Source organism: Haliaeetus albicilla, chromosome Z (assembly GCF_947461875.1).
Source record: "Haliaeetus albicilla chromosome Z, bHalAlb1.1, whole genome shotgun sequence".
Taxonomy (NCBI): domain Eukaryota; kingdom Metazoa; phylum Chordata; class Aves; order Accipitriformes; family Accipitridae; genus Haliaeetus; species Haliaeetus albicilla.
Window position 1 is genome coordinate 46,922,730 of NC_091516.1, and position 27,478 is coordinate 46,950,207.

Consider the following 27,478-nt stretch of genomic DNA (forward strand, 5'->3'; position numbering starts at 1 on the left):
ATCTGTACGCATTGTTGTTCTTCTTGTGCCCTGATAGAAATCAAACCAAAAGAAAGAAGTACCGAGTCCAGCTGAGCTGCCTCTTACTTAATTTGGGCACTGGATCTTTCAGTAGTGAAGAAATACATTTTTATTTAAGTATCTTTCTTTCTGTCTTACTAAATGACTCTTCAGAGTACTTTGTAAGCACACGAGGCAGTGAAGAAGGTCCTTGTACTTTCAGTTGCTAAAATAGTACTGCAATATTTCAGTGTGTTCTTTGGAGTCCAGAGACAGAAAGCGAGCAGCTGGCAAAAAAATGGTATGAAATAATTTAAAAAGTGGTTAAATGTCACTAGTCTTGGATAATGCAAGAAAACAAGCAGTAGTTACTGTAAAATGTTTATGCAGTGCTTTGAATTTATTTATTCTTTTTAAGCAAAAGCAAATGCAGGCTTTCAGTGGCTAAAAAGCCTGCTATCGAAACATAACATTGGTATGATTGAAATAGTTACTTTTTTCAGTGCAGCAAATAAGACAAAGCTAGCTGGGGAAGAAAAGATAGGCTTAAAAAGAAACCTGCTAGCTGAAAGAAGTAAAATAAGATTTAATTAAATATTAATGAATGTAAGATTATGGGGTACCTTCTAATCCTCAATCCAATTTATTTAACACTCTTTGTCTTCAGAGGTACTTAATTGATCAGAAAGTGGAGAGTGTTTAAAAGGCATAACTAGATTTTTTTTTTACATTTCAGGAGTTTGATGAAGGACCTGACTAGGATAAAATAAAAACTTCTCTCCAAACAAATGTTCTTATATGTTTGTATCCTTTTGAGTGTGTGATTTATTTGTTTATTTGTTTTTTTGTTTTGAGACCAGAATAGGTAGTGTTGAAATAATGACAATGGAAAGCCAGACTGCTTTGTTGTATACCCAGTGGTTCTGCAGCATAACCCTGATTAGATGGCTAGTGTGTGTATCATGGCATATGCAGAGAAATAAGCCTACTAGGTTTTCTGCTGGAAATGTCAGGTTGGTAGAGTATTGTAGAAGAGCAAGCTCCTTCTATAATTTTTAATTACTTTTCACAATATGTCTTTTTCCCACAGAGGGTTTGGTTTTCATCAAGGAACTTGAATCTTGAAAGCTTGATTAATTTCAGTTTGGATATGAAACGGCAGTGCTTCATGTGAATTCTTTTCTTCATCTTAACAGAATTGTCTGAGAAAAACTATGCTTAGGATTACCAGGAGGAGGGACCAGAATGCATTGTGGGGTCTATCAGAGATCTTGAACTATAGAGAAAGACTAACCCATGCAGTTATCTAAGTACAATCCTTGGGAAGCATTGCATATGCATCTTTCAAGTGAAAATAATTTGGTTTCTAATTTTTACTAGAAAGGAAAAAAATTCAGGTGAGAATTTTACTGGAATGGCTCTACTATTCATGTAAAAATGACCAAACAGGTTAATATATATGATTAAAAAAAAGAAATATATAGATGGGAGATTGATGTATGAAATAGAGAGAGACAACACAGTAGGAAAAAAACCCACAATATAAAGGTAGATTCATGATCAGGAGTGAAGCCTGTCGTATTAGCTTTCCTATTGCCTTCTGTTGCTTGAACTTCCTTAACACCATCTTGTTGTCTAGATTATATTCATGTTTATTGCAAAATTGTGCTGGTGGTATGTCTGCATATGTATATGTGTACATGTACGTCTACATCCTTCACATGCTGAGTTGACCAAAAGGTGTGTGACCATGTTAGCGAAGATAAAAACTATTTACAGGTCAAGGACTTGGTGCAATGCTCAGGTTCTCACATAGTTGTTGATTAAGGGTGGATATGGCTGTATTTCACTGGTATGTGTTCAAATTGTGTGTTGGAGACAAACCCGTTTCTACCTGTTTCTAACCAGCTGATACTTCTGCTGATGCCCTTCCTAGGTTAGCTAGGAGATTCCTTAGAAGCTACATGGGCTTAATTTACTGATAAATCCCTCACCAAGGCAAATTTTCTCAGCTTCACTAAGTTTTCCTGAAATCAGGTTAAAATGAATCCTAAGAGGGTGACCTTGAATCTTTTTTACAAGCTGTAAAATGTTTTACCACAAAAAGCCCTGAACAGACCACAGTCTTTGAAATCAATCTGTTTGATTTTATAGATGTAACTTTCTCAATGAATAAACTCATTGGGAAGCTACACATGGGAAGGGATTAGTAACTTGTAATTACATGCAGCACCCACTGAACTGCTCACTGACTACAGTAAAATGCTACTGTAGGGCAGGTGGGTTCACTGGCTCCGTTGTGGTCAGAGCCATGAGCCGTGCCCACTGCCTGCTGCCCACTGCCCAAATCCCCAACCCTCACAGCTAACCGCTTCAAGGGAAAACTCTGTTTTCTTTTTTTTCTCTTATTAAGCGCAATGTCTTTATTCATTTATTCAGTAGCGAATAGCTGTGTAGAATACTCACATGTTTGTAGCTGAGATAACCATGAATCCACTGATTTAGGGCCACTAAGACTCACTATACAACTAGAGGATTGTAAATTATGCCATATTGAAATGGACCCTCGGGATAAAGCCAAGTAAAATTTTCCTCTTCATGAAGGACCCTGTTTTACTCCTTTTTTTGCATATCTCCTATTAGATGAAGTTAAAGTCTTATATACTACTTAGAAATACTTAGTACTATACACGTCCCTGCTCACATCACAGAGAACGAAGTGCTGAGCAATGATACTCTGAAGAAACTGAGCCTTCCTAATACCTCTCCATACATGTCTATAGCTTATTTGCACACAAAAAAAATCCCATGGTCATGCCTGTTTAAGAAAATACGTATAATGGTAGATGGAATACAGAACTCTTGCACATCTGAAACTACTTCATCCCATCCAAAGCCTCCTAGAGTCTATTCAATTCATAGATTTCTTGATGATCAGAACTAAGAGATCAAATGTGGATCCATAAAATCCTGACAGTGTCTATGTCTGTGACTAGGATATAGGAAGGCAGAACTACTCAGCAAGCCTCCTCTATATACCACATACAAAAATGTCTTTGCTGCTGGTGTTATTCTGTAAATACTACAAGTAAAGAAAATGATCTGTAAATTTGAGTACAATACTGCTGCACTTTGTAGCTCAGGACACAGCTTGCTTCCTCACCAGCCTCTCTCCTTACCTTCTTGTGTTTGTAATAGTGTAGGTAGCCATTATGTTTCAGCACAAACCATCTCTTCCTCCAGCCCTTCAATATTGCTGATTGTGTTCGTTTATGCAAATATCCTCGGCAGGTAGGTCTGGGGGTGTTAGGGTAACGGCTGATGTCTGATCCCACCACCATAGTCAGGATATCAGGACCTAGAATATTACATGAAGAATGTGAAAACATAGGTCAAAACTATAATCCAGTCTGTCAACATTTTTGAATACCCCTACAGGGTATGGAGCAGGAAGGCAGTATTCTATCCCATGCCCTTCTCCTCCCAGGGTAGCTTCTAGAAGCAGCAAGAAGCAAAGCAGCCTAGGAAACAATGAATTAAATCAAGCAATATTTGACCTTTTAACAGAAATTCAGGAATGAAACTGATTTTGTGTTGAGGACTAGTAATGGAGACAGCTATCTGAAGAGACCTCTTAAAACAGTTTTTGTGACTTACTTTTGCAAGCAGCATCTTAGGTACTTGCATATTTTATCATTTTAGAGAAGTAGTTGGATTTCATTGCTCAAATGGGTATGCATAAATTGGGGTTTATACAAAAATTGTTGAGATTGTTCTCAGAGGCACCTTCAGCCTCTGCTATCTTACACACGCTCTTGAGAATTCTTTCTTTTCCATGTCTTGGAGTCTACTAACATTTCCTGCTATCTGTGCCCCTCACTGCGGGGGCTTGCTGTTGGAGGCTAACCTGTGCTAAAGTATCTACTTATCATTTTCAAAATGTAAGTGCTCAAAGGAGATGTTAGGTTGCAAGATTGTCTAAAAATGTGTTATTGTTATCAACAATGAGGTACAATTTCATAATATTCGCTGATGCTATCAATACATCTATGGCTTTGAACCTAAATGCCTGAAATTCTGATTATATCAGATACTGCTTCAGAGCAGATGGCAATGCCTTAAAGAGGATTGAGAAACGTGACTATTACACATTTTCATTTGCAAAACATTTGCTGGATTTCTCTTTTGGGGACATTTGACTTCAGGAATGCTGTCTGTGTGCCAAGATTTAGGCCAGGGGGTGTTCTCTAGGGTGTTAAAAATACCTAGTAATCAGAGATTTATCTACTAAAAGACTCGACATACTCTTAAATATAACAGTGTGAATAGCATCTCTATAATTAAAGAACTTGGTATGTGTCAAGTTAAATTTGTCACTGTCTTGTAAAAGCATTTTAATTTTCTGAATTTCCCATGAGCCCTTGTCAAAATCTTATCTGGGATAAATAAAAGAACAGCAGTAGATTAACTTTCAGCATGCAAACATGGATATCTTTAGGATTTAGTCATGACAATTGTAGGAAGAATATGTATGATTAATATCGATGACTCCTTGTTTCTGTGGTGCTGCAAAAGGATGCCTCATGAAATAACCTCTCTGCTCTCCTGACTAGACTCCAGTTCCTGGTGACACAGAAATAACTACTGGGTGACCTGAACCAAGCTGTGAAGTCTCTCTCTGAGGAAGCATAAGGCATAAATAAGATTTTGGTTCCTCCACGGTCACTTTCAGGACCTTCTCAGTCACTTTCGTTAAGGCAGGAGCACCAAAATCATTACTGTCACATGTACTGTTTGGGGAATATTTTCTATGTCCATTTTCTTATGTGTTCCTAGCAAGGTCTAGATAAAAAAGTAACTTAGGCAATTCTACTGTATTAAATACTAATACATTAAACTTTTAATTAAGATTTCTGTTGCATCCATCACCCAACTTGTCTGTACGTATTTCGAGCATTGTACACCAAACCTGACCCATCTGTGTAATTTGTTGTGATCTCAAACTTACCTTTCCTTGCCAGATTGACAGCTTCTGAATGTGGCATGCTGGTGACATCAGTTCCATTGACTGCTATCAGAATATCCCCGACCTGAAGCCCTGCTTCTTCAGCTCCACTGTCTGGAAAACCAAACCAAACCAAACCATTTTATTTAGAGTTAGGATATCAAGCATATCTATGTGATCAAGTTTTTCTAGCAAAATGGGTATCTGTCCAACCAGTCGAGAATTATGCTTTGGGGCCTTTGTGATGTCAATGTGGAGGTGGAGCAAGTTTTTCTGAGTGAACTGTTAGTCATCTGTAAATGAAACTTCAGGATTTAGGTACTGGTTCAACACTAGATAACCACTGGCAGTGGAGAAAGTTCATTAAAAATGCCATTGGAACTTAAATGCTTTAAGACGCAAATAGGCATTTCAGTATCTGAGGGTTTTGGCCTAAAGTGCAAACAAAGACCTGGTACAGTGTTCAGTAAAGTCAGTAGAAAAAACATCTATTATTCTGGTAAGCTTTCAATTTAAGACCAAAAGACTACTTTCCGTGCTGCTGTTTCTCTTGCTGGTTAACAGAATTTGGCTATAGTATTTTGTGGGTTTTGTCTTTAAGAGGAAATAACATAAGTTAACAAAGGGTCAGTGAAGGAGGGACTGAATCAGATTTGTTAATATTTCAACCTTTTGTTTATTTGGTAACCGTTGCAAAGCATATGCACTCCCAATAAAATAGGGCTCAGACACATGCCAGCCAGAAACGGGGGCAAATTAGGAAAGTGATAAATATGGTACATTCATGGGCACCAATACACAGTTACTTAAATCCCAGTTACAAATTTCTTGGACACAATTTTTCCTTCTCATTTATAATTAAGCATTCTTAATGCACTGTGAAAACATTGTTTCTGGAAAATATTGTTCTATGTCCATACTAATTAATGTATTTTTTAAAAGATTTTGTACCCTATCATGCAGTAAGTGTGATCATTCAGTGTATTTCTGGGGATGCTTAGAAGCTGTAGGGAAGAGATTAGTAAAAGCTTGATAATAAACAGGCATAAAAAAGCCATGGGTCATCCTCACATGTATTACAAATCACTTGCAAATTTGCAAATGCCAGCACATTTTGGTTTGTCCTCACCTTGAGGATCACATACAAGACTTTATGATTATAAGTGGTCTTTATTATTAAAATAATGTCTCAGTGTCCAACAAAAAGGGATACAAATGCAATTTTACTGTCTGTTTTAATGAAATAAGTCATATTTTGAGAAAACAGAATTTTACTAGAAGTTTGCCTGTAAAAAAAGAATACTCTTTTTTGTTGTTGCTGTTTTAAAGTAACTGCATTTCAAAATAAATCAGTAGCTATACTCACATTGATTGCTTAATTAGTAGGTTACAGGATTAAATTGGTAGCTATGAGGGTGAATGTTGTATGCATGACCTATGATTTATTTATATTTAGGTAAAAAACTTTCCCACATTCTAATTTGAAAGACCTCTTCTGAGGTTATGCCCTTTGATACAAGAACACTAAGGGAATCTGTATGTTTACAATTGGGAAATCATCTCAAACTTTAATGCTAGAGAGAAGAAACATTTATTTGCAACACAGAGAACTTTTTATCGATAGGTACTGAAATTCCCAGCCATATGATAACAGCTAGTTGTGCAAGCACATACACCTTGTTGCCACTGAGCTATTTAGACAAATGATGGCTGAGTCCAGCAATTTTGTCTTCTTAAAATACTCAGCAATGAGACATACTGATCTTTAACCTTGTACTCAAAAGTAACATTCTAGTAAGATGAGCAGAACAAGTTTTTTTCATTCAAAATTACTTTCTCAGATTCACGTAAATCACTTTTCGCATAAGTTATACTGTGAACATTATGTAGTCTCAAGGACTATTAAAAAAAAAAAAGTTCTGGACTAAAAGTAGGTAGCTGTTTCAAGATGAAGAACATTGCATAGCCACTTCAGCCACAGTTTAATCTCACTAAGTCCTTTATATGGTATTCTGCAGGCAAAGGTTTTTTAGATTTACATTATTGGCAAAGCTTCAGTTGATAATGGAAATTCCTGATATGTATAAATACAGAATGATCGCTAGAATCTGGTGTCAAAATCATGTTTATTTTCATGTAGTTCACAGTAAAAAATTATGACCTCTTTTGATAAACAATAGGCATAGCCATATAGAAAGTAAAACAACCACTTCCAACTTTTCCCCTTATTTCTTTTGAATAGGTATGTCCTTTGCCTGATTCCCTCTTCTGGACTGAAGGGGTTTTTTTAGTATTTAATAAACAGAACTTTTGCTCTGAGGCAACAAGTTAGAACGACTTAAAACTGAACAGCATTATCATGCAAAAAGCATAACTGAGGCATAAATCTAACTATGTTCTTATCTTAAGGGGATGCACGGGTTTCTAATACAAATTTTAGAGTTGTAAAGTGTTAGTAAAGTGTTGACCTTTTCAGAGATGTGATTTTTTTCCTCTCCATGTTGCTCCCTTGCTCAGATTTCTGACTTTTCTAACCTTCCCAAGTGGAGTTTAATGATGACCCTATTTAGTAGCTCAGCAGGCAGTTTTTAAAATGATGGGCTCAGCTAATGGATTCACAGGCCTCTCAATTCACAGGCTTTCCCAGTGTTGTCAGGAAGCTGGAAAATATAATACATAAGGCTGGTAAAGTGACAGAGCTATTCTTAGATGCCTTGCTAGAGGCCATGCACTAGCATTCTTGGTCTAGAATGACATTTTTCATTGTATCTGCCTTTGGTAGTAGAAATCTATCAGTCTCCCATAACTTCTGCTCCTTTTCTAATTCTACTCTGTCCATCCTGAGATGCAGAGGGCAGTACAGCAAGCAGTACTCTAGATTTGAGTGAACCAAGGTTTTAGGTAGCAGCAAAATGACTCTTACTCCCTGTGTCTCATTCTCACAGCTGTTACTGACAGAGCCAGATTTTAGCCAGAATTCTAAGCTGCCATTGCACACAGAGCCGATGATTTCAGAGACCTCTCAGTGGTGACTCCCAAGATCTCATTTGTGAGCGTAACTGCCAATACCATGTTCTCCATCATGTAGGCATGGTACAGATAATGTCTGTCTAGAGGCATTGTGTTACACTTCATCTTTGTTGAAACTCATCTGCCACTTTTTGCTCACTCACTTAGTTCTGTGAGTTTCTTCTGGAGTTCCTCATAATCATCGGACTACCCTGCAGGAGTTAACAGCACACCTGTTAAGGTGGCTCAATGGAAACCCATCCAAGCAGAAGTGTCCCCAGCTAATAAGACTTTTGGAAATGTTGTTATGAGGATCACTGCATCCTCCATTTCATTCTTAAAGGCCTGTTGTCATTAACGGATGTCAGTCCCTGAAAGTTCTAGACTTTACATCTGGAAAGAGCCTGGATGCAGACACTTGCATGAGGTAGCAACCGGCATGGAAGGACACAGAACAGTAGAGTCCCGATTACCCACAGGCATACCGGGGCCCTAAGATAGTTTGTCATGAGCAGTTCAAGGACATATTATTAAATACCTTACACCCACTAATTATGGCAATTATTTATGTACATCTATATCACATATTAGTATAAAATGGATGTTTTATATTATGTAGATCATATTATATCATATTATATTACTAAATATTATATATTTATTTTTAGATATGTTCATAGGAGAAATTGACTAGTACAAACACAACTTACTTGTGTCAACTTCAGTCACAAGGATAGGCTTTGAGAATTGGATCCTGAAACCCCAAGGGTAATTGCCAGTTCCTTTAGCAATCTTCACCGTTCTTTCACGAACTGCAAAATAGGAAAAAAGACATCCCTTTTTCTCTACAAGTCAAGTTCAATTTAACAAGCAGTAGCCTGTTTTTAAAACTTATTATCTATAGGCACTGACAGTTACTGATTGCACAAATGGCTTTCAGTATCACTCCCAGCTCTTTGGTGCTGCTCCTCTGCCACTGTGTACCCCCCTCATGCCACAACTGTTTGAATGTCATTCATGTTAGGGCAAAGACAAACAACATCAATGAAGTGTACTTTCATCAGCAGTTTAAGTTAAGTGCCTGGACTTTGCAATGAAGAGGTGGAGAATTGTTCAGATATTCCACTCAACCGCCAGTTTCTGGTAGAGAAAAGTGCTCAATGCTTTCTGTGTCAGACTTCTAAGCTGCAAATACAAATACACTCTAAATTCTCAAATTAGTTTAAATCTGTTTCTTATAGTTTAATTATTTTTATATTTTATAAGGTCTCTGTCTTTTGGATACCAATTGTTTCTTTTCCTTCCATCTACCCTTCCCTGTCCCCACTCCCACTGCCTCCCAGTCCTCTAGTCCAACCCCCCACCACACTGGCATCTCCTGGCACCAGTGGCTGTACCCATGTGAAATGTCTTTCAAGTCAGCAGAATTTAACATGTAAATGGATCACCCTCAGTAAAAAGGAAGATCAGGGTCTAATTGCCTACTTCCAACCTTTTCTCAGGGTCTAGTATTATTATCCTGTCTCAAATGGTCTGGCCCATTAGTAAATCTTATACTCATGAAGGACTTCAGCATAAATTTGAATTCTCCGAATGTCTGCTTTTGATCATTTGACTGTCTTACTGTGTTTGTTTAATGGAGGCCAACTTAATAATAATTTATGACACCTGTTTTGTCTTCAAACTGTATACTGTTTGGAAGATAGAAATTACTTTAAAGGTTACTTTACTAGCAGACCAATTGATGTTACCTGTCCAAAAGAGCATAGATACTTCAATATCTACTTTAACCATCTTGCTGAACTTCTGAGCTCTCCCCTGGGAGAAGGGGCAATCAGAATGGCTTTCCAGAGTATTCTCATATATTTTAAGGGAGATTTTTCATATCTGGAGATTTACAGAGCACATTCATTTTGTCTCATATTGTGAATGATTTATGAACTCCAGCAAAGAGAACTCCTAGAAAGCTACAGGAGTGTTTCAGTTTGTCTTAGTTCTCTGAACAGTAACTTAACATCTGAAAAGTGAAGGAAAACCTCCCATCCCTCTGCAAAAGTTATTCACTATATCTGTTTGCTTGACAGGGTTTAAACTACACATAGAACAACCCTCTACACCCATAGCAAACTTGATCCATTTCTTTCTGGTTCTAAAATGTTTGAAAGTTTGATGGAGAACAGATCTTATGACCATTATAATACTTTATGTCCACAAATAGCTCTCTATGATTTTGCCGTGCTTGAAGAAGTTATGAAATTACATTGCTTCTACACTTATCATGCAGCAAGAGATGAGGTTTAATTATGACTTTTTGCCAGTATCAATTTTGTCAAGTAATTACACCATTTTGCAAGACAGTAGCTAAATAAGAACTACTTATTTACATTTTTTTAATAGCCATTTATCTTCTTGGATTGTTCTTTTCCTGTCTTTAGCATAAGTGTCCAGCATCTTCTCCAAAACATTGGTCCCCTGGAATCCTGAGTGCCCCAAATTATACAGTTTTATGACATTTATTACCTGTTGCTTTAGCAAACTTACTTGCCACTGGTCTAGGCCTTTTGCTGAGACATCTAGGACTATTATCCGGAGAGACATCATCTCCTCTGAAAACCCAGGCAGCAGAATGAAAGTTTTCTGTGTAAAAACCTCTGTCCTCATTTTCAGAATGTAGTCCCAGATCTACTGACCGGGCATCCTCTGAATTTACTGTCATGAGGATAAAACAAGTAAAAGTAATGTCAGTAGGGAAAATGCATGAAGAATAACAGACCTCATCCAGTCAGCATGGAAGAAGTGCCACAAGCTTCTTAATGAACTGTTTGTAATGTCTGTACTTAGTTCTGCAATTTTACTGCTCTTAAATAGGCAGTCTGCAAAGATGTCCAAATATAAGATCACAATATTGGATGCTATTGCATATTGAACTTGAATGCCAAGTGAAGTCTTAATGAAAATGGTCAAAACAGGAACTGCACCTCTTTAAGAGAAGTCTGGCTTTAGCCAATTGTTAAGCTTTCTTATGCGGCCCACTTGATTAGGAAACCAAATAAGTTTTCTAGAAATTTGTCCTGGTTTCATCTGGGATAGAGTTAATTGTCTTCCTAGTAGCTGGTACAGTGGTATGTTTTGAGTTCAGTATGTGAAGAATGTTGATAACACTGATGTTTTCAGTTGTTGCTCAGTAGTGTTTAGTCTAAAGTCAAGGATTTTTCAGCTTCTCATGCCCAGCCAGCGAGAAAGCTGGAGGGGCACAGGAAGTTGGCACAGGACACAGCCAGGGCAGCTGACCCAGACCAGCCAACTGGGTATTCCATACCATGGGACTTCCCATCTAGTATAGGAACTGGGAAGTGGGGGCAGGGAATCGCCGCTCAGGGACTAGCTGGGTGTTGATCAGTGGGTGGTGAGCAATTTATATATTCCAATCCTTTTATTATTACTGTTGTCATTTTATTAATGCTGTCATTATCACTATTAGTGTCTTCTTTTCTGTTCTATTAAACCATTCTTATCTCAACCCATGAGTTTTACATCTTTTCCCTATTTTCTCCCCATCCCACTGGGGGGCAGGAGTGAGTGAGCTGCTGCGTGGTGCTTAGTTGCTGGTTGGGGTTAAACCATGACAAAATTTAATATGAGTTCAGTGCATATGGGAAGACAAAAGAGGAGTTGATAGGTAACTGGCATGGCTCAGATAATGATGACCATATTTGCTGTTTGCTTAATCTTAGCTCTTCCAGATGTGTGCATTCAGTTTTATTAAAAAAGAGGTAAGGAAAGAATAGTTGGGGTTTTTTGGTTTTTGGTTTTGTTTTGTTTTGTTTTGTTTTTTAAATATAGAACTTCTAGCTTGTCCTAGGCTGTTGAATATTTGTATGACGGTATATGTGTTATCATGAGGATTTTCAGATTCATATTTTATATTAATTTGCATTCACAATGTCTTGCAATGAGTCCGCTGGGTCAAACCATGTCACACAGTTTAATATGAAGACAGAGGAGAGCTCTAATTCTCTGCTAAAGGAAAAAGCAGTAACGTTCAGGCTCACAAGGAGATAGGACAGCAGGCAGCTGGCTGTGTGACAAGCAGGCTATAAACAGCAGTTTGACTGTGGAGAAACAGGCTATGCAATATAGTATGACAACTTCCCAAGCAGACCGGGAGCTGGAACTTCAAAGCTAAAACTGGGTAGTGAAAGGTATATAAAAGTATAGACCACCACTGACTGTGCTAAGAGACAGACTGAAAAAATGCTTTAGTATAAGTTATCTGAGAAGAAAAAAGAAATCGTGTTTCTTTTAATACAAAATGCTTGGTATAATGCAGCTAGATTAATGCAGCTGGAGAAAGGATCTCTTTGCTTTGTTTATCCTGTTTGATGTGGCAATTATGCAGAATGATTTCCAGTTTCAAAACAGGAAAGTTAAAAATTAATATTTATTTAGTTTTGTTAAGCAGGTTACTTCCTGAATACATCTAAATGGCAGTCTTTTTTCACTTTGACAGTTTGCCTAACTGTGTATATGTAGACAAATACTCCACATCCACTGGCTTCTCCCTTATTATGCAGAAAGTATGAGATGGCAAGATTAACTGTATAAAAAGCTGGCATTATTAACTGTATAAAAAGCTACCAGTAAATAAACAGAAATAAACAAATAAATAAATACTACCAGGCTGATATGTTTAAAGCACATATTAGCTTGCTACCATGAATTTATAAATTAAGAAAACCTAGACTAGCACCAACCAATACAGTACAGCACAGTATTTTGCCAGTTTAGTCCTGAATTGTTATAATTGTAGTAGAGTTTAAAATGTGACTAATAGGCAAAACCAGAAAAATAACTGCTGCCACGCTGGTGCTATGGAGTTATGCCAATACATTTCTTGAATGTCTTTTTGTCTCTTCCCTCGAGCTTTTGGCACAGATGTCAAGCTAAGCAGTTTATAAGTGTCAGGAACAAGCTGCACTTAGGTTCTTCTCAGATGCTGGAAGTAAGCATGTAAGGAGCTGCTGCTTCCAAATATTGATTAGAGATGTCTCAAGTCTGCAATCACCAGGGAACAGCGTAGCTACCAAAGCAAAAGGGACAGAAGTCTCAGGCCTGTAGCATAGTATCCAAAATGATTAGATACTAGGATTTGTGACAGAATTGTTTACTCACTCACCTGTTCTGGAGACCACTTGAGGTTCATGTCATGTGCTACCAAAACCTTTGTCTCAGGGAAAGCTATTCTAGCTCTTGCAACTTGGTTTTTTTTTTTTGGTATGCTTGTTTGGTTTGGTGGGGTTTTTTTGTTTGTTTGTTTGTTTTTTTGTTTATATTTTCTCTATGAAACCTGCGTGTGCTTGATCTAGTAAAATTTATGGTCCAGCTTTATATTCAAGAGACATTACTGTTGAATCAATGAACAGTTTAACTTGGTTTATATATAGGTTTTTTTGAGCTCTGGTAGTTTGACACAGTAACTTTCTATTCTCCTTGCCACGGACTTGAATTTGTCTTAGGGGCAAAGAATGGAAACTGCTACCAATAAACATCTTTTTCATTTCCATGTGAAATGTCAGTCATCCCTGCTGCTTTGTTAACAGCCATTAAAAACTTAGGGATTGACTCAGTTATCTAAACATACGTGGCTAGTACCATATTAGATTCCTTAGGGTATCTCACTTTCTGTCCAGTTACTGCTTCAAAAAGGCATGGTTTCCCTGTAGGTGACATACCTCAGAACTCTACTGGTGTCCCAGCTGGCAACTGACACCTATGTTTAGGTAGGGAATTGAGGCTTTGCTGGTGTAGGACTTACCTCTTCAGTGCAGGGATAGAACATATTTACAGTTTATCTTGTATTGGACTTGCACTGAAGTCTTACAGCTGTCAGTCTTCTGTAGGTTTGCATTTAACCTTCTTCAAAAAGGAGGTTATACATCTACAAATAAAACTTCCCTCACTAAAAGTAACCACTAAAGCAAAAAATATTTCCACAAGGAAGCGCACATTTCTTCATCTGTACAAAGAACTTCTTACATTACTAAAATAGCTAAACAGGAGGCAAAGGCGTGTGAAGTAAGAAGTACCACATATGTTCTCTCCTAGACTACGCAATCCTTGCCTGGGGACTCCATCTGCATGAAATGTAAATTCATTAAGCAGTTCATCTTTAAAGTTCCTTCCCATGTGATTTGAGCTGGTACAGGCTCAAGTTTGGTACAGGCCCAAGCATATGGTGAGGTGATAGATTTCTTAACAAGACAGTTATGGGACTAACTGTTTCAGGAATTGGAGGGACAGTGAAGGATAATCTAGGCAATGAACCTGAAGATAAAAGGTGGAGAGGGTGGTTATCTTAGTGAGGCAAGAAGGACTCCCAGCTCACCATAGCTTTTACATAAGCAAAGTAGGCATCAGGATTATGATTTTTGTTACACCCACAAAGCTGCTGCAGTAAGTGATTACCTACCTGTTCTTTTTGTGCCTAGAGTTTGTCTTAACATTAATTGCATATGGACGAGGATGGTACAATCAACTTTTTTTCAGTTAGATTGTTCGCTTGGTTATATGAAGGAGAGACAATACTAAATCCTATAGTGAGGAATAGTTCAATTGAACAAAAAATGCTTGCTCATGATAATGACTGAGACAGAGACTCAGGTTATGAACTGAAGATCAATTTCCTTAGCTGAAAACCCTGTCAGAATGTCTTTCACATGAAGGAGAAAGAATATAGTCATAAGACTAAAGTACTCACTTGATCCCTCAGTGATTGTGCTGTTTATGGAGCTCCCTCCAGTTGAACTGCATTTTTTGCTGTCTTTGAACTGTTTCCGTCTCCTGGCCCACTGGTCTGTTGTTTCTTCTTGGGAGCTATCACTTGCTCTGGTGTCTTTCATCAAAGGTAGCTTTCTGGTTTTATTCATTTCTGATTTCAAGTCTAAATTATAACCAGACATTATTTGTGAGGAGTGTGTAAGGCAACTTAAGCAATTATAGTGTTTAAAATTTCCACATTCTAAATACAAGAATAATGTAACCAAACACAGAAATGAAAATACCAAATAATACTGAAAATATTCATAAAGTATATCTTTTAGATTAATTGAGGTCTTCATGCAGAGATGAGTACATGTGGTTACCTTGCGGTAGTTGTATCTGTAGTTAAATATCTACGTAGCTATTTGTATAGCACCATTTTTATGCAGAAACATATAAATTGTGCATGGATTTTATTAACAAGTGCTCACACATTTTTGAAGTGGTCAGTATGTAAATATATAAAGTGCTATTTAAACATTAAAAATCTTGCAAGCCACACATGCAGATAAAAGGAGGATATATCTTTCTACATTAGGTTTCTTTCTAGGTAAGGCAATATAAATTTATTCGTTGTATTACTATTTCAGCTAAAACAACAACTGGAAAACAGACTGTATTAGATTCCATTCTGAAAATGCAACTGTACCCACTGGCAAGGGCAGATAGGGAGAAAGTGAGCTCAGCCTCAACAGGCTCCCTAGAAGATTGTGCAAGTGCTCTGTTGGCTCGATAGCCTCTTTCTGACTTCAGTCAGATATCCATCACACACCTGTGTCACTGAGCCTCTTTTCCAGGGCAGCTGACTATGGCTGAGACTCAGGAAACTGATCTCTTGTAGCTCCCTTGTAGTGCCCTTTGCATGAGTCCTTGCCCCTCTGATAATAATTAAGTTCCCACAACACCAGCAGAATTTTAGCTTGCCTGGACTCCTCTCCTCCATCCTGTTTACAACATTTGCATCTGTTTTTCTCCTCTATTCTAGATGCTCTCACTCTTTGTTGAAAAATGCCATTTTCTTTCCAGCATCACTGAATTACCAGGCACAGCAAGTCCCCCATTGCCCCTTGTGCCCAATGTCTTGACTAAGAAGGTTGGTATTCCCACATTACAAGTGGACTTTGATTCATATTAATGAGTCTTAAAACTTTAAATGCTTATACTTCTTTCTGGATGTACACATTTACTCATTTAAGGTAGGACCTCAACAGAGTTGCTGAGAATAACACAGATGGAAAATCAAAATACAACCATAGACCAAGAGGACCAAAGTTACAGACCAGGTGAAGTGATAGGTAAGAGAAAGAACACACATAGATAATTATTAGCAAGGGGCAAAAGGGAAGAGGAGAGAATAAAACAAAAATGCAAGGAATAGCTACACCTTACTTCTGTGCTGTGTGTTTAATCACTGAGGTCTAATGTATGAGAACTCAAGGTTTTTGAGCACACAGGCTTCCTTCTCTTCTTCTTTCTATACCTTGTTCTAAAGAGATTTCCATTTAATTAATTCTCTATTTATTTTAGTATTTTAGATATTGATCTATATAGCAATATCTACCTATATGTGTATCAATATAGTCTATATAGACTTCAGGTATTTTTGAAATTTCCATTACCCATGCCAAACAAGACAACCTTGGAGGACATACCAGTATTTTCTACAGATATTGTGAGCTAGAAAGATTATTAAAAACTTTCTGATGCTTTTTACTATGATTTGTGAAGATATTTTCCCATGGTAAGAAAGTATGTATTTTTCAATAGTATAAAACTCCTAACCTCCAAACCTACTGGAAACATTCTTTCTGAAGAGGATGATCTGAGTTATATTTGCATATAATTTGATTCATATTAAAAAATTAAAATTAAAATTAAAGTATTTGGAGTGATATTTCAAAAACACACACAGACATATGTGTGTGTACATATTCACAATGTAAAAAGCTTACATTGTAGTGTGCAGTGTCCCGGTATGGCTTTACATTTTTATGATTCAAAACACTCTTTTTAAATGACCAGTTATGAATATGGGTAGATGGATTACAGAAGGGAAGACAAGAAATTTTGTAAAAGGTTAGCTATAAAAAATAGTTCTTTTTCATATGCAGTTTTCTTAACTACATAAAGAGAGGAGAAAAGAAGGTTGAATGATCTACTGTGGTTATTCCATGACATGTAAAGGCTCAGCCAGAATTAAGACTGAGATGTACTTAGAATTCATTATTTCCTTAGCTCACATGGATTCCAAAAACAGATTTATGTGGTTTTAAACACCAACTAGAGCTCTGAGTTCATGCCACATGGCAACTGCAAACAAACCCTTCCTGTTTTGGTGTTTGCTTCTCTCACTAGATGTATAGGATGAGTTGACTGTTTAGTGTAGGAAACTCACTTCTTGAACAAAGTTGCATTCAAATTTTCTTCTTTTTTATTTTATTTTATTTAAGTTACCTGGCTCTACAAGATGGCTCCTAGGACCCTCAACACAATAACTGCATATTATAACGAAATGGCCCTGCTTACCAACATCATCTCTTTGTAAAGTTATAATATACTTTCATTTTCCCCCAAAAGATGTCACCAAAGCACTAAACCATGTACGCAAAAGGTGTGTAAGTAATATTAACTCCAAAAGTCTTATAATACCTACCTTTCTGACAAATCTGTTTTACTGATGATGGGGGGATATCTGCATTCTGGTGAAAATCTTCTTCTATTTCAATCCTTTTCTTTATGTCATCGGAGCTGGATTTGGCTAACTGAGGTAGTTGATGTTCTCCAGACTCTCTCCTTAAGCTATCATCAGTTGACTGTTTACAGCAAAAGTTCTCTGGTCTTTCCTTGATATTTGAATGTTCTGTGAAATTCTCTCTCATTTCTGTATATGGTGAAAAGGTAGATAATATGGCAGCCTGTGCTGAATCATTATGGCAATTGGATTCAACAAGGATACTCCCAGCTATGTCTTGTATCTCAGAAAAGCTTTCAGATTCATTATTTATGTCATGATCGTCAGGATCTAACAGCAAGGATGACAGCAAGGATTTTTCTTGTATACTACAGGGAAGTTTAGGCTCTTTTCTTACCCCAGAGCTGAAAGAATCAGGCATCAACTTAGTGTCACCTTGGATGAGTCTTCGTTCTAGTTCTCCAGTTATCACAGTCATTACTGACCCTCTCCTTTTCTTTATTACCTCAGGCTCTGCAGGGGTTAGGTGAACATTTTGCTGTAAAGGTGAAAGTTGTTTTGGAGCGCTTTCTGTAGATGCATAATTAGTACTTTCCTTGTCATTAATAAGTTCACCTGAAGGGCTTCTAGGACGTGTAGGGTTCTGTAATTCAACATGCTTTTCTGGATGGTTGTACTCTGGTGTCCTTTCACCTAAAGCACCTTTGGTAGACTCAGAGTCTTCCTCCCATATGGCTATGTTTCTCAGAGGCTCCTCATGCCCATTTTCTTTTTTCTCATTAATAGTACCATTGGAATGAAGACTCTCCATTAATGTTTCTTCTGTTTCTTCACTTTGCCCCACATAGTCTGCATAGTCATTCAGTAAACAAGTGTCATCTAGATTTTCTTCAGGCTCAGATGGATAAATGGTAATATTATGATCGAATGATGTGAAAGCATACTGATATGAAGACTTAAGACCTCTCAAACTTCTCAGTGAGGAGGTCAAGTCAGAACACTTACAAAGTTCTGTATAGCTTGTATGAACATGTGAGTTCCTGTTATAGACATCTGCTTTGGTCTCCTTGGGCAATACTTTTAAGGATGGCAATGAATAAAAGCCAGAATCTCTTCTAGGGTGAACTGGTGATGGTACAACAATGGTAGTATCTGGAAAAGACTTTCTTCTTGCTGTTTTTTGCCCTGTTTCTCTGCATTTGTCACAGTTATTTCTTTCTTGACCTAATACTTTGTTCTTACTGGTAAGCTCTTTCCCAGCATTTGGGTTATTCAAGGTATTACTAGCTACAAGACAATTTGTACTATTTATTTTTGAGAAAAGTATTTTATCTTTTGAAAAATCTTCCTTTTCATTGGTGTGGTCTTCATTGTCCTTTTTGCTATGGTTACAAAAATAATTTTCTTCCCCCCAAATTCTCAAGGCTGTAGAGAGGCTGTCAGATTCCTTTCTGTCATTAACAGGGTACAAAGATACACCCTCTGCAATTGTATCCAAATTCATTTTGTCACAGTCAGCAAATTCTTTAGGTGGAGGGAGAAGTGTACATCCACCTGGGAATGTATAGTCTACTTTTTCATGAAATCTAAAAGATGACTCACAATCTGTATTGCAAGGTGCCCCTGTTACAGAATAACCTGTTTCACTCCAATACGTATCTTCATGTTCCCTGTTGCAGGTTTTGCTCTGTGCCTCTTCACCAGGTTTGATGTTAATCTTTAGATTTTTCTTTCTGCTGGTATATTCTACTTTAATTTCCTTTGCTTCAATGTTCATTTTCAGGGAGGCATTTTTGTTGATGGCAGTTTGAATTTTATGTTTAGAGGATCCCTTATATTTCCCATTATGTTCTGCTGAATGGTCAGTTGAAGGACATTGGTACTTTGAACATTTTGAACACTGGCTTTTCTGGTATTGCCTTTCATGAAAACGTTTATTGTTCTTTGAACTTTTCCTTTTTTCAGCTACAACGTTTGTTCCGGAATCAAACAGCAAAACGTTCTTAATTTCTACTTTCACATTAAAAGAACCATATTTTACTTCTGCAGTAATTTTTCCAGTAGCCAAGCTAATGGACTCTGCAGAGTCTGGCTTGCCCCACAGTGTAATTTTTCCTGTGGATGAGCCTTCTGATTCACCGAAAGTTACTGTAGCTAGGATTTCATCTTGCTGAGGAGAGAACATCTGAGGAGGGAAGTTCTTTTCCTTCTTTCCTTCTTTTTCGCTGTCTGATATGTTATCAAGGTCTCTATCTTCAGATGCATCTAAGCTACTCTGATTCTGGTTTTCATGATTTTTTCCATCTTCTTCAGTACCCTTTACATCCACTGGCTCAGTCAAGTGAGCCAGAGCCTCATCTGCTTTATTTTCAAGGCTTCCTACATTTTGCTGGCATTTACAAATAGGTGACAATTGTTCATCTAAGTTAAGGTAAAAAAAAGAAAAAATAATTTTTCCCATGATTTGGTAAGCAGTATCACAAACGTATGATTATCTTTGAATCACTTTTCATAGAAAATGCCTATACTATCTTTAAAGTGTAGTATATTTTCCAAAACGTTATTTTTTTCATTTCAATAGTAACTTCTTTTGTCTTAATTATCTGATAAGTAATTTGAAGTCAGATAAACAGGGTAGGCCATGTTAACTCACTCTGAATGGAGGACAATAATATATTAACACTTCTTTTTTCTCAGAAAATTTTACAGTTGTTAGGGGATAAGGTATTCTATTTGCTTATAAAAAGGTCTACTTTTTTACTTCCATTACTCCTCTCGGTATTTACTTCATTCCTATGAACACACTGGGACAATCAATATCCCATTGCATGTTTGCAGTTTGGGGTAGATTACATGGATCTTGACTTCATAATCCTTTTACAGATGAGCAAACAGAGGGATTAATGAATATTGTTGCAATCACACAGCAGATCAGTGGCACATTGCCAGGAGGTGTGAGCCACAGCTTGCTGTTTGAAGCAGAAGAAAATACTGTTTTCTGGCAGGAGCTGTACTATGCAAGGTTTCACAGCATGCGTACAATTACATGCTGCCCTTCTTGGACTTTTTTTAGAACAGGCTATGTGCATTAGAGGCTAATAGTTTACAGTGACATCTACCTAAGTAGGATTAGAACAAGCTGTTAAACTTAGACAACATTGGGAAATTTACAGCAAGAATGCTGAAAATTTGAGGTAATTAAACATCAACATCTTTGGAAAGACTTTGCCAGAAATAGCTAGGGTAGCAGCTCAACTAAAACAGAACAACTAGCCTCATCAAGATGTTACCTGTACATACGCACACTTGAGTGTAAATATTTCCAATGTGACAAACAGCTTTGAGCACAAAGATGGATTTCTGTCTTGATAAGTAAATGGAGAATAACCACCTATGATTCTGATGGTTTTACTTTAAATTAAACATTTCTGTAAACTTACATTCTCTGGAATCAAAGCTCTTTCTGCCCTTGTAGCTTTTTCTTCTTTTTCTACTCATTTCTAAGAACTGAGGGCATCTGGGTTCCACTCTTCTGTGTGGGAGGGAAAACATTGGATAATGAGACAGTTTCTCTGGAATCCTTTTGCTCTCTAACTCTCTCAGGCTCTCTAACTTGGCTTTTCTCCTGTGTAAGAACCGGCTGATGATAACGAAAAAATAGAAAAGCGCTAGAGCATGTACTAATGCATCTATTTTCTTCTCTTGGTTATTTGGGACCAAATTTTCGAAGGTTTCCAAATACTAGCTTAAAAACAAGGTCTGATGATCTCAGCTGTGAGGCCTGAACCAATACTCTTTGAAGTCTGTGGGAGATTTGGGCAGTGGCTGACCTTTTCCAGCCTATGATTTTATCTGATTCTGATTTTTAGAGATTAATATTTTGTTTGAAGCATTAATTTTTAATTCAATCTTATTTATATACATAATGAAATACTTAATAATCATTGTTTTTTCTCTTGAGGAAAAATTCAGACCTAGTATAAGAGAATAAAAGGCCTTAGCTAGGACTAAGTACATAACTGAGCTGCATACAGAGCAAACTGACCAATCTGCATCTTACAGTTTGGGTTGCCCCTTGCATTTGTTTGTGGGAAGAAGAAAATTGTTTTATACGATTTTTTTGCCTCATAGGGAAACTTATTAAATGTAAGATTAACTGTTAATGCTGGCTTAGTATTGAAGACTTACTTCACTCAAAGTTAAATGGCAGTGGAATACCTCTCATAATTAATTTTTAAATATTATTCTTTTCACAAAATCAAGAAAATAAAAATTAAAATGTTTATCTGTGTTTCTCCACAGGCCTGTGGGAAATTTCACTGTCTGAATTTAACAAGCCTTAAGAAACATGGTATCAAAGAAGGCTCAGCCTAAGGAAACATTATGGATGCTACTATTTGTGTACTTTAATAATTTGAGACAAATGAAGAATCCCTAGACTCTCAACTAGGAGCTGAGCTTTACATCCATGTTTAGTTAGTCAGTCATTTTTTTGCAGCTGATCACTGAAGTGAGACCTTAAATTTATACTGATCTGAGAAGAATAGCTAAAATCTGGAAGTCATCTCTCATTCCTGTTGTGCAATGGGGCTGAATGCTGACTGAAGGTATGATAGTGATGGAAGAGGTCTGTATCCCATGCAGCAGGGTGACTATGTAGAGGCTATTTAACCAAATAGAATTGGTAGCATTTTCTGGGATTGATATTTGCTTGGAAAATAGACCAAAACTTACAACTTTTTTTTTTACAGTATTGAAATATAATGGAAATAGTCAACTTTCCAAAATAAGTCAATGTCTTAGGATTTGCTTCTGTTATTTAATTCAAAGATTTTCTATTGTATTCTAAATGACCTTGGAATGGATAATTCACATTGTTTGAAATTAGAAGTATTTGAACTGCTAATACATCATTGGGATAGTCTTGAAAATCAGTAGTGTTATGTTGGGAAAAATCAACTGACTGCAAGTGTTATTAGTCATAATATCTTTAGACAATAGCTCATCAGCACATCAAATAAGTCATTGTGGAAAAAGCATGAGTGAATTTTTGAGGCTGCAGACTTACCTGGTGTAAAGGGGATGTATGGATTTTGCTATAACAATGAGGATTAGGATAAAGCTTTTTAAATCATTGTATTGACATTGTAAGACTCATGTTACATGTCACTGTATGCAGTGATATGTAGCTAGCCAAACAACTGGGATTTCAATACAGAGCCATTGACTTCTATTTCTGAAAACTTTTTAATTTTGTGTGAGGCTAAATGACTGAGTATGCCAGTCAACATTCATTAGTTGGCTGCAAAAATGCACTAGATGACTATTTTTGTTGTTCCCCAGGAATTCCACTTTCATGGACATTCTTCCCTGCCTTTTTAGAAGACATTCTAGAGAGACTGAGAAAGTTTTGTATTTATTTCACAGCAGACACTTTGAAATGTTTACATTGTCAATTTTCATGATGAAACTATACCCCTCTGTTTTTTCCAGGTGTCTTTAGTCAAAGCTGGACAGACAGCCAAAGCTGCCAGCTGAGCTCTGTTTTCAGTGGGAAGAATGATCTTAAAGCCAAATACAAGGCTTTAAAGGACACAGAGGCAAGAGCTGGGACTGATATTTATCTGTAGTTTTGGATATGAGACAGTGCCTATCAGTTTCAGATAAACATCAATATTCTTGTACAGAGTTACATATGCAAGTATGTTAAGAGCATAAAAATCATACTTAGAGGTGTCTTATGTAAGATCTGCAGATTGGTGCATATATTTATGACAACAGGAACAACAGCCTAACAGAGCTCCATAATCTGATTGTGATCCTTGAGGTTTCAGTTATATTTCATTAAATTGTAATTGAGAAAATATTTTTACTTCTAGGAATTCTCTCAATTCAACCTAAGGAAGATGCTACACACTCTGTTCCTTCCCCTTCTCCTTGCCCTTCCTCTTCCCCTTCCCCTTCTTGACCTTCATGGTTGTCTTTCCAAAATACTTTCCTTTGTTAAACTATTTTTTGTCCTTCCCCAGGAATTCCACTTCCATGTTTTTTTCCCTGTCCTGTGGTCAGTAACAAAATGGTTAATCTCAATACAGGAAATGTGATTGCTAAGCTTCATTGCTAAAATGCTTTTAAAAATGATTTGCAGATCAAGAACAGCTGCCCGTTTTACTCTAGTCTCTCTTTACATTTGACAGTTAATTGTACAGCTGTATGCACTACACATTACTCTTTACTTTAAAGAAGAAAATCTGTATTATCTGGCGAAAATCTGCATTTTACTGAATGTTTACAGGCCAGGAATATATTTAGTATGTAGTGTTTAAGACCTTTTCTAGGGAAGAATAATAGGCATGACTGTAATCAGTTAGCAATTGATTTGAATTCTGATGGCTTTGGTGATAAGGTTAGCATGGTTTAAGATGGATAGAGAAGTAGAAAAAGTGAAAAGAACATTGGACAATACCAAAAAGAGGAAACACTGCAAGAAGGATGCTGAAATATTGAGACAGACAGTATTGTGGATCAATTCAAATAAAAATCATATTCATTTCATATTCTCCTCATGGTTGTAATGTATGTTTTTGCCAGGCTTTGTCATGGTAAAATATCATATGACTTTGCAGAATAAATTCTAGGTCTGGGATGGTCACTTGTTGTACTACTATTCAAATAACATTTAGTGGCATGGGAAAATCTGAAAGTACTGAATGCAGATAGTGGTGGTTCTCTGCATGCTGGGATTGTGGGAAAAGATCTACCGTCTTCTGAAACTTAACAATCTGAGTGTGCAGTGTGAAACTATCAGTAGAGATAGCAATGGGTCAAAGTTGCTCATAGTGGTAGGATTACAGATTTTGCTATGTGGTCAAAGATGAGATGTAAGACCTAGGTGAACAGGATGATTAAGCTGTTTTGTTTTGGTTTGGGTTTTTTTCAGTTATTTCTGTAATTGGTAGTAAGTAGGTCAAAACTATAATTTAGAATGATTGTTTGCACTGTTCATTTGTGATTAAGACTACTATCTCTCAGATGTTAATTTTCACATTTATATACTATTGATTTTAATCGTAAATGCAGTATGTTAAATTGTTGATATCTTAAAGTAATTTTCAACTAAACATTGGAAAGAACTTTTATGATGCAAATAGTTTTGTTGTCGCTACTACATTTCCATATGTTAATTTATGCTTTCTCCTCTAATGTTTACCACATCAGAAGAGGCACCAGTTCTTTGGTTTCAATCATCTTTTCTGTGCATGTTTTCCTTGCATTGTCTTTGTCTATTCTTGCTTTGCTGGTCCTACAGCTGAGATGTGCTAAAAGAATTAGGAATCTCATAATCTTCAATCCTAGTCACATGAGTAGACCCACTGACTTGTGTAAGGATTAGTTGTATGCATCAGGACTGCAGGGTAAGACCCTGCATTAGGGACTATTCTGTCCACTGCTGGACACTAGATGAACACTAGTCCAATTAGCTTAGATGAGAATAGAGGCACTCAGCAGCTCACTGAGTGGAAGCCAACATCCACTGACATAGTGCTCTATGTGACAGGTTACTCTCACTACAGACAGCAGTGCTTGGGTTAGCTTAGAATAGTAACTAACTTCCTCATTTTGAGTTAAAGAACACTCTCCACCAGAAATACAGCTAAAGCTTTGTCTAGAACGTGTTCATTTTCACTGTGAACGACATCCATAATAGTATTTCTTTCAGGATAATGCAGGTGATGACAAGCTTTGTGATAATACAGGCAACAAAATATTTTTCTGACATATGCCTCTGAGATCATCTTGTTAGGCAGGAAAAGTTGCCTTAAAAAATGCTGGTTGGAAGTAAAACTGAAAACACACGAGTTACTTTACTTTTATATATTTATATAATGGAGATTTTACATGAAAACATGTGTGTTGAGTTTTCTGAACAAGCATGTTCAGTGAATGTATACAGTAATGATGAGTCTGGCAGAAAAGACAAACTAAAAGAAGGAAAGGAAAATATGGAGAAAATATTTAATAATGTTGAATCGGAATGGTGTGGTGACACAATATATTTGCAAAATATTTAATGTTCTTTCAGGATAGTATTAATTGCCCTTTTAGATGGTAAGTCTCTTTCTTATAATTTCAGTATCTTATGTTGTAGAAGGCATGGCTATAAATATATTCAGTGGCAGCTGAATACTTCCCCACTGAATTCTATACCTTTCACAGACTATGGAAGAATGGTATCACAAAATGTCCAAACAAGACTTTCTGAAACAAGAACCTTCTACTGCTCTTCCCTTCTGCATTTCAACTGCATCACACCCTTCTGATTCATTTCCTCCCTCCGGATACAGAATCCTACTTTTTGTCTCCATTGCCCTAGATAACCTTAACTACACTGAATTTTGTTGTCATTGACTTCCACTGTGTCTCATATTTTGCAATATTCTTCTATTCCATACTAATCTTTGCTTTGACTTTGCTCCTGAAGTTACCAACTATGTTTGGCCCAGCCTCACTTGGCTTAGTTCCTCTCCTCCTCCTATAAAACTATTCTTAAATATTGATTTTTCCTTGTGAATTCTTCCTTTTACTTTCCTTACTGATTGTTTTGTGGCATATTACCTGCATTAGCTTTTATGCATTGAGGCAGATGCCCCATAGATAATTTACTCTTAACAAAGACAATGTCATTAGAATGAGTTGTGTACAAAAGCCTCAGTAGTTCCATACAGAAAGTAGGCAAAAGGGGCTCATCATTGATTTACCTCTTATATACCTCATTCAAGTACGCCTTAATCAAGTACCTTCCTTTTGCCTTTTTTACAAAGATGTCCCAAATCTCTTTATCAAGCTTGCACTATTACCTTATTTGAATAATTTCTGAACATTCATTTCTGCAGTACTGTTGCCAAAGAATGTCTTCTATGCCAAAGACATGCAAGAAAAGTGATGTTATCAAAAAAGCCTGACTTAGTAGTGTTTCTTACTCTCTGCCTCAGCTGGTACGCATCTTATTTTCATTTGTTTATATAGTTTTGTCTATGTATTTTCCAGAATAGACTGATTTTTAAAAACGTCTTTGCAAAATGTCTAGAACAAACAAAGCAGGCAGCCATTTACAGGGGCTGTAACAGGACCCTAAAGCATTTTACAAATTAACTAAAACATGAATTATAAGGCTGCAAAGAATCATCTTCCATTTGAATGGAACTTGGTAGTTATCTAGCAGTATCCAATTAGCTATGAGAATAGTGCACCCAAATAAACACTTAGAAAAACATGGATAAGTGAAATTAATCTGCAACAGGTATCATACTAAGACCCAGTGATGAACCATTTTGTTTCATGAAATGTGCTGTGGGACTTTTAATGAGCACACCAAATCAGGATCTTGCTTTTTCAGATCATGAAAAGATAGCTAACACCAGTCAACATTTCTGCAGTTCTGATTCTCAAAGAAGGTTACTGTCTAAGCAACTAAGAACATTACTTATGCCAGAAATGAGAATATTCAGGAAATCCAAACCCCATGTAATTAGGTTTTGCATTATTTTGGACTCTTATAAGCAACAAGTGACACCAGACAAAGTGTTAAAGAGGTTTTGACCAATCATTTTTAAAGGAATAGTGGGTATGCTATTCTTGCCATTATGTTAAAGTTATGTCCCTGCAGGGAGGGTGCTCTTCACTTTAGTTTTAAAAAAGGCTAATAAAGTAGTAGTCAGTCAAATGTTTTCAAGATTATCTTAACTGAAAACTGAGAATGCAAGTGCCAGCAAATTCATTGAAAAAAAATAGTTCAGCTATCATGGGCTGTATATGCACAAGGATTTCTGCCTTTTTAGGGAGAAGTCAAGTCACAGGTTCAGCTTTCAATTCTTAAATTCTGCAAAACCATGTATAAAACTCATCTCCTTATAAAGCTTCTGTGCACTTACTCAGCTAACCTTGCTTTCTGT

The 27,478-nt window shown here is 36.8% G+C and overlaps 1 protein-coding gene across 1 annotated transcript in view; it reads right to left on the reverse strand.

The window, feature by feature from the left end:
* The window catches only part of LOC104313621 (uncharacterized), a 45,160-nt gene that overhangs the window by 15,236 nt on the left and 2,446 nt on the right, over nt 1-27,478 (reverse strand). Inside the window, exons 2-8 of the mRNA XM_069776958.1 lie at nt 20,966-21,057; nt 17,487-19,946; nt 14,772-14,954; nt 10,556-10,723; nt 8,725-8,826; nt 5,009-5,119; nt 3,180-3,358 (exon numbers count right to left, since the gene is read on the reverse strand). Of these exons, the coding sequence (XP_069633059.1) occupies nt 3,180-3,358; nt 5,009-5,119; nt 8,725-8,826; nt 10,556-10,723; nt 14,772-14,954; nt 17,487-19,946; nt 20,966-21,023 (3,261 nt within the window). The 5' untranslated portion in view covers nt 21,024-21,057. The remainder of the gene's footprint in view (nt 1-3,179; nt 3,359-5,008; nt 5,120-8,724; nt 8,827-10,555; nt 10,724-14,771; nt 14,955-17,486; nt 19,947-20,965; nt 21,058-27,478) is intronic.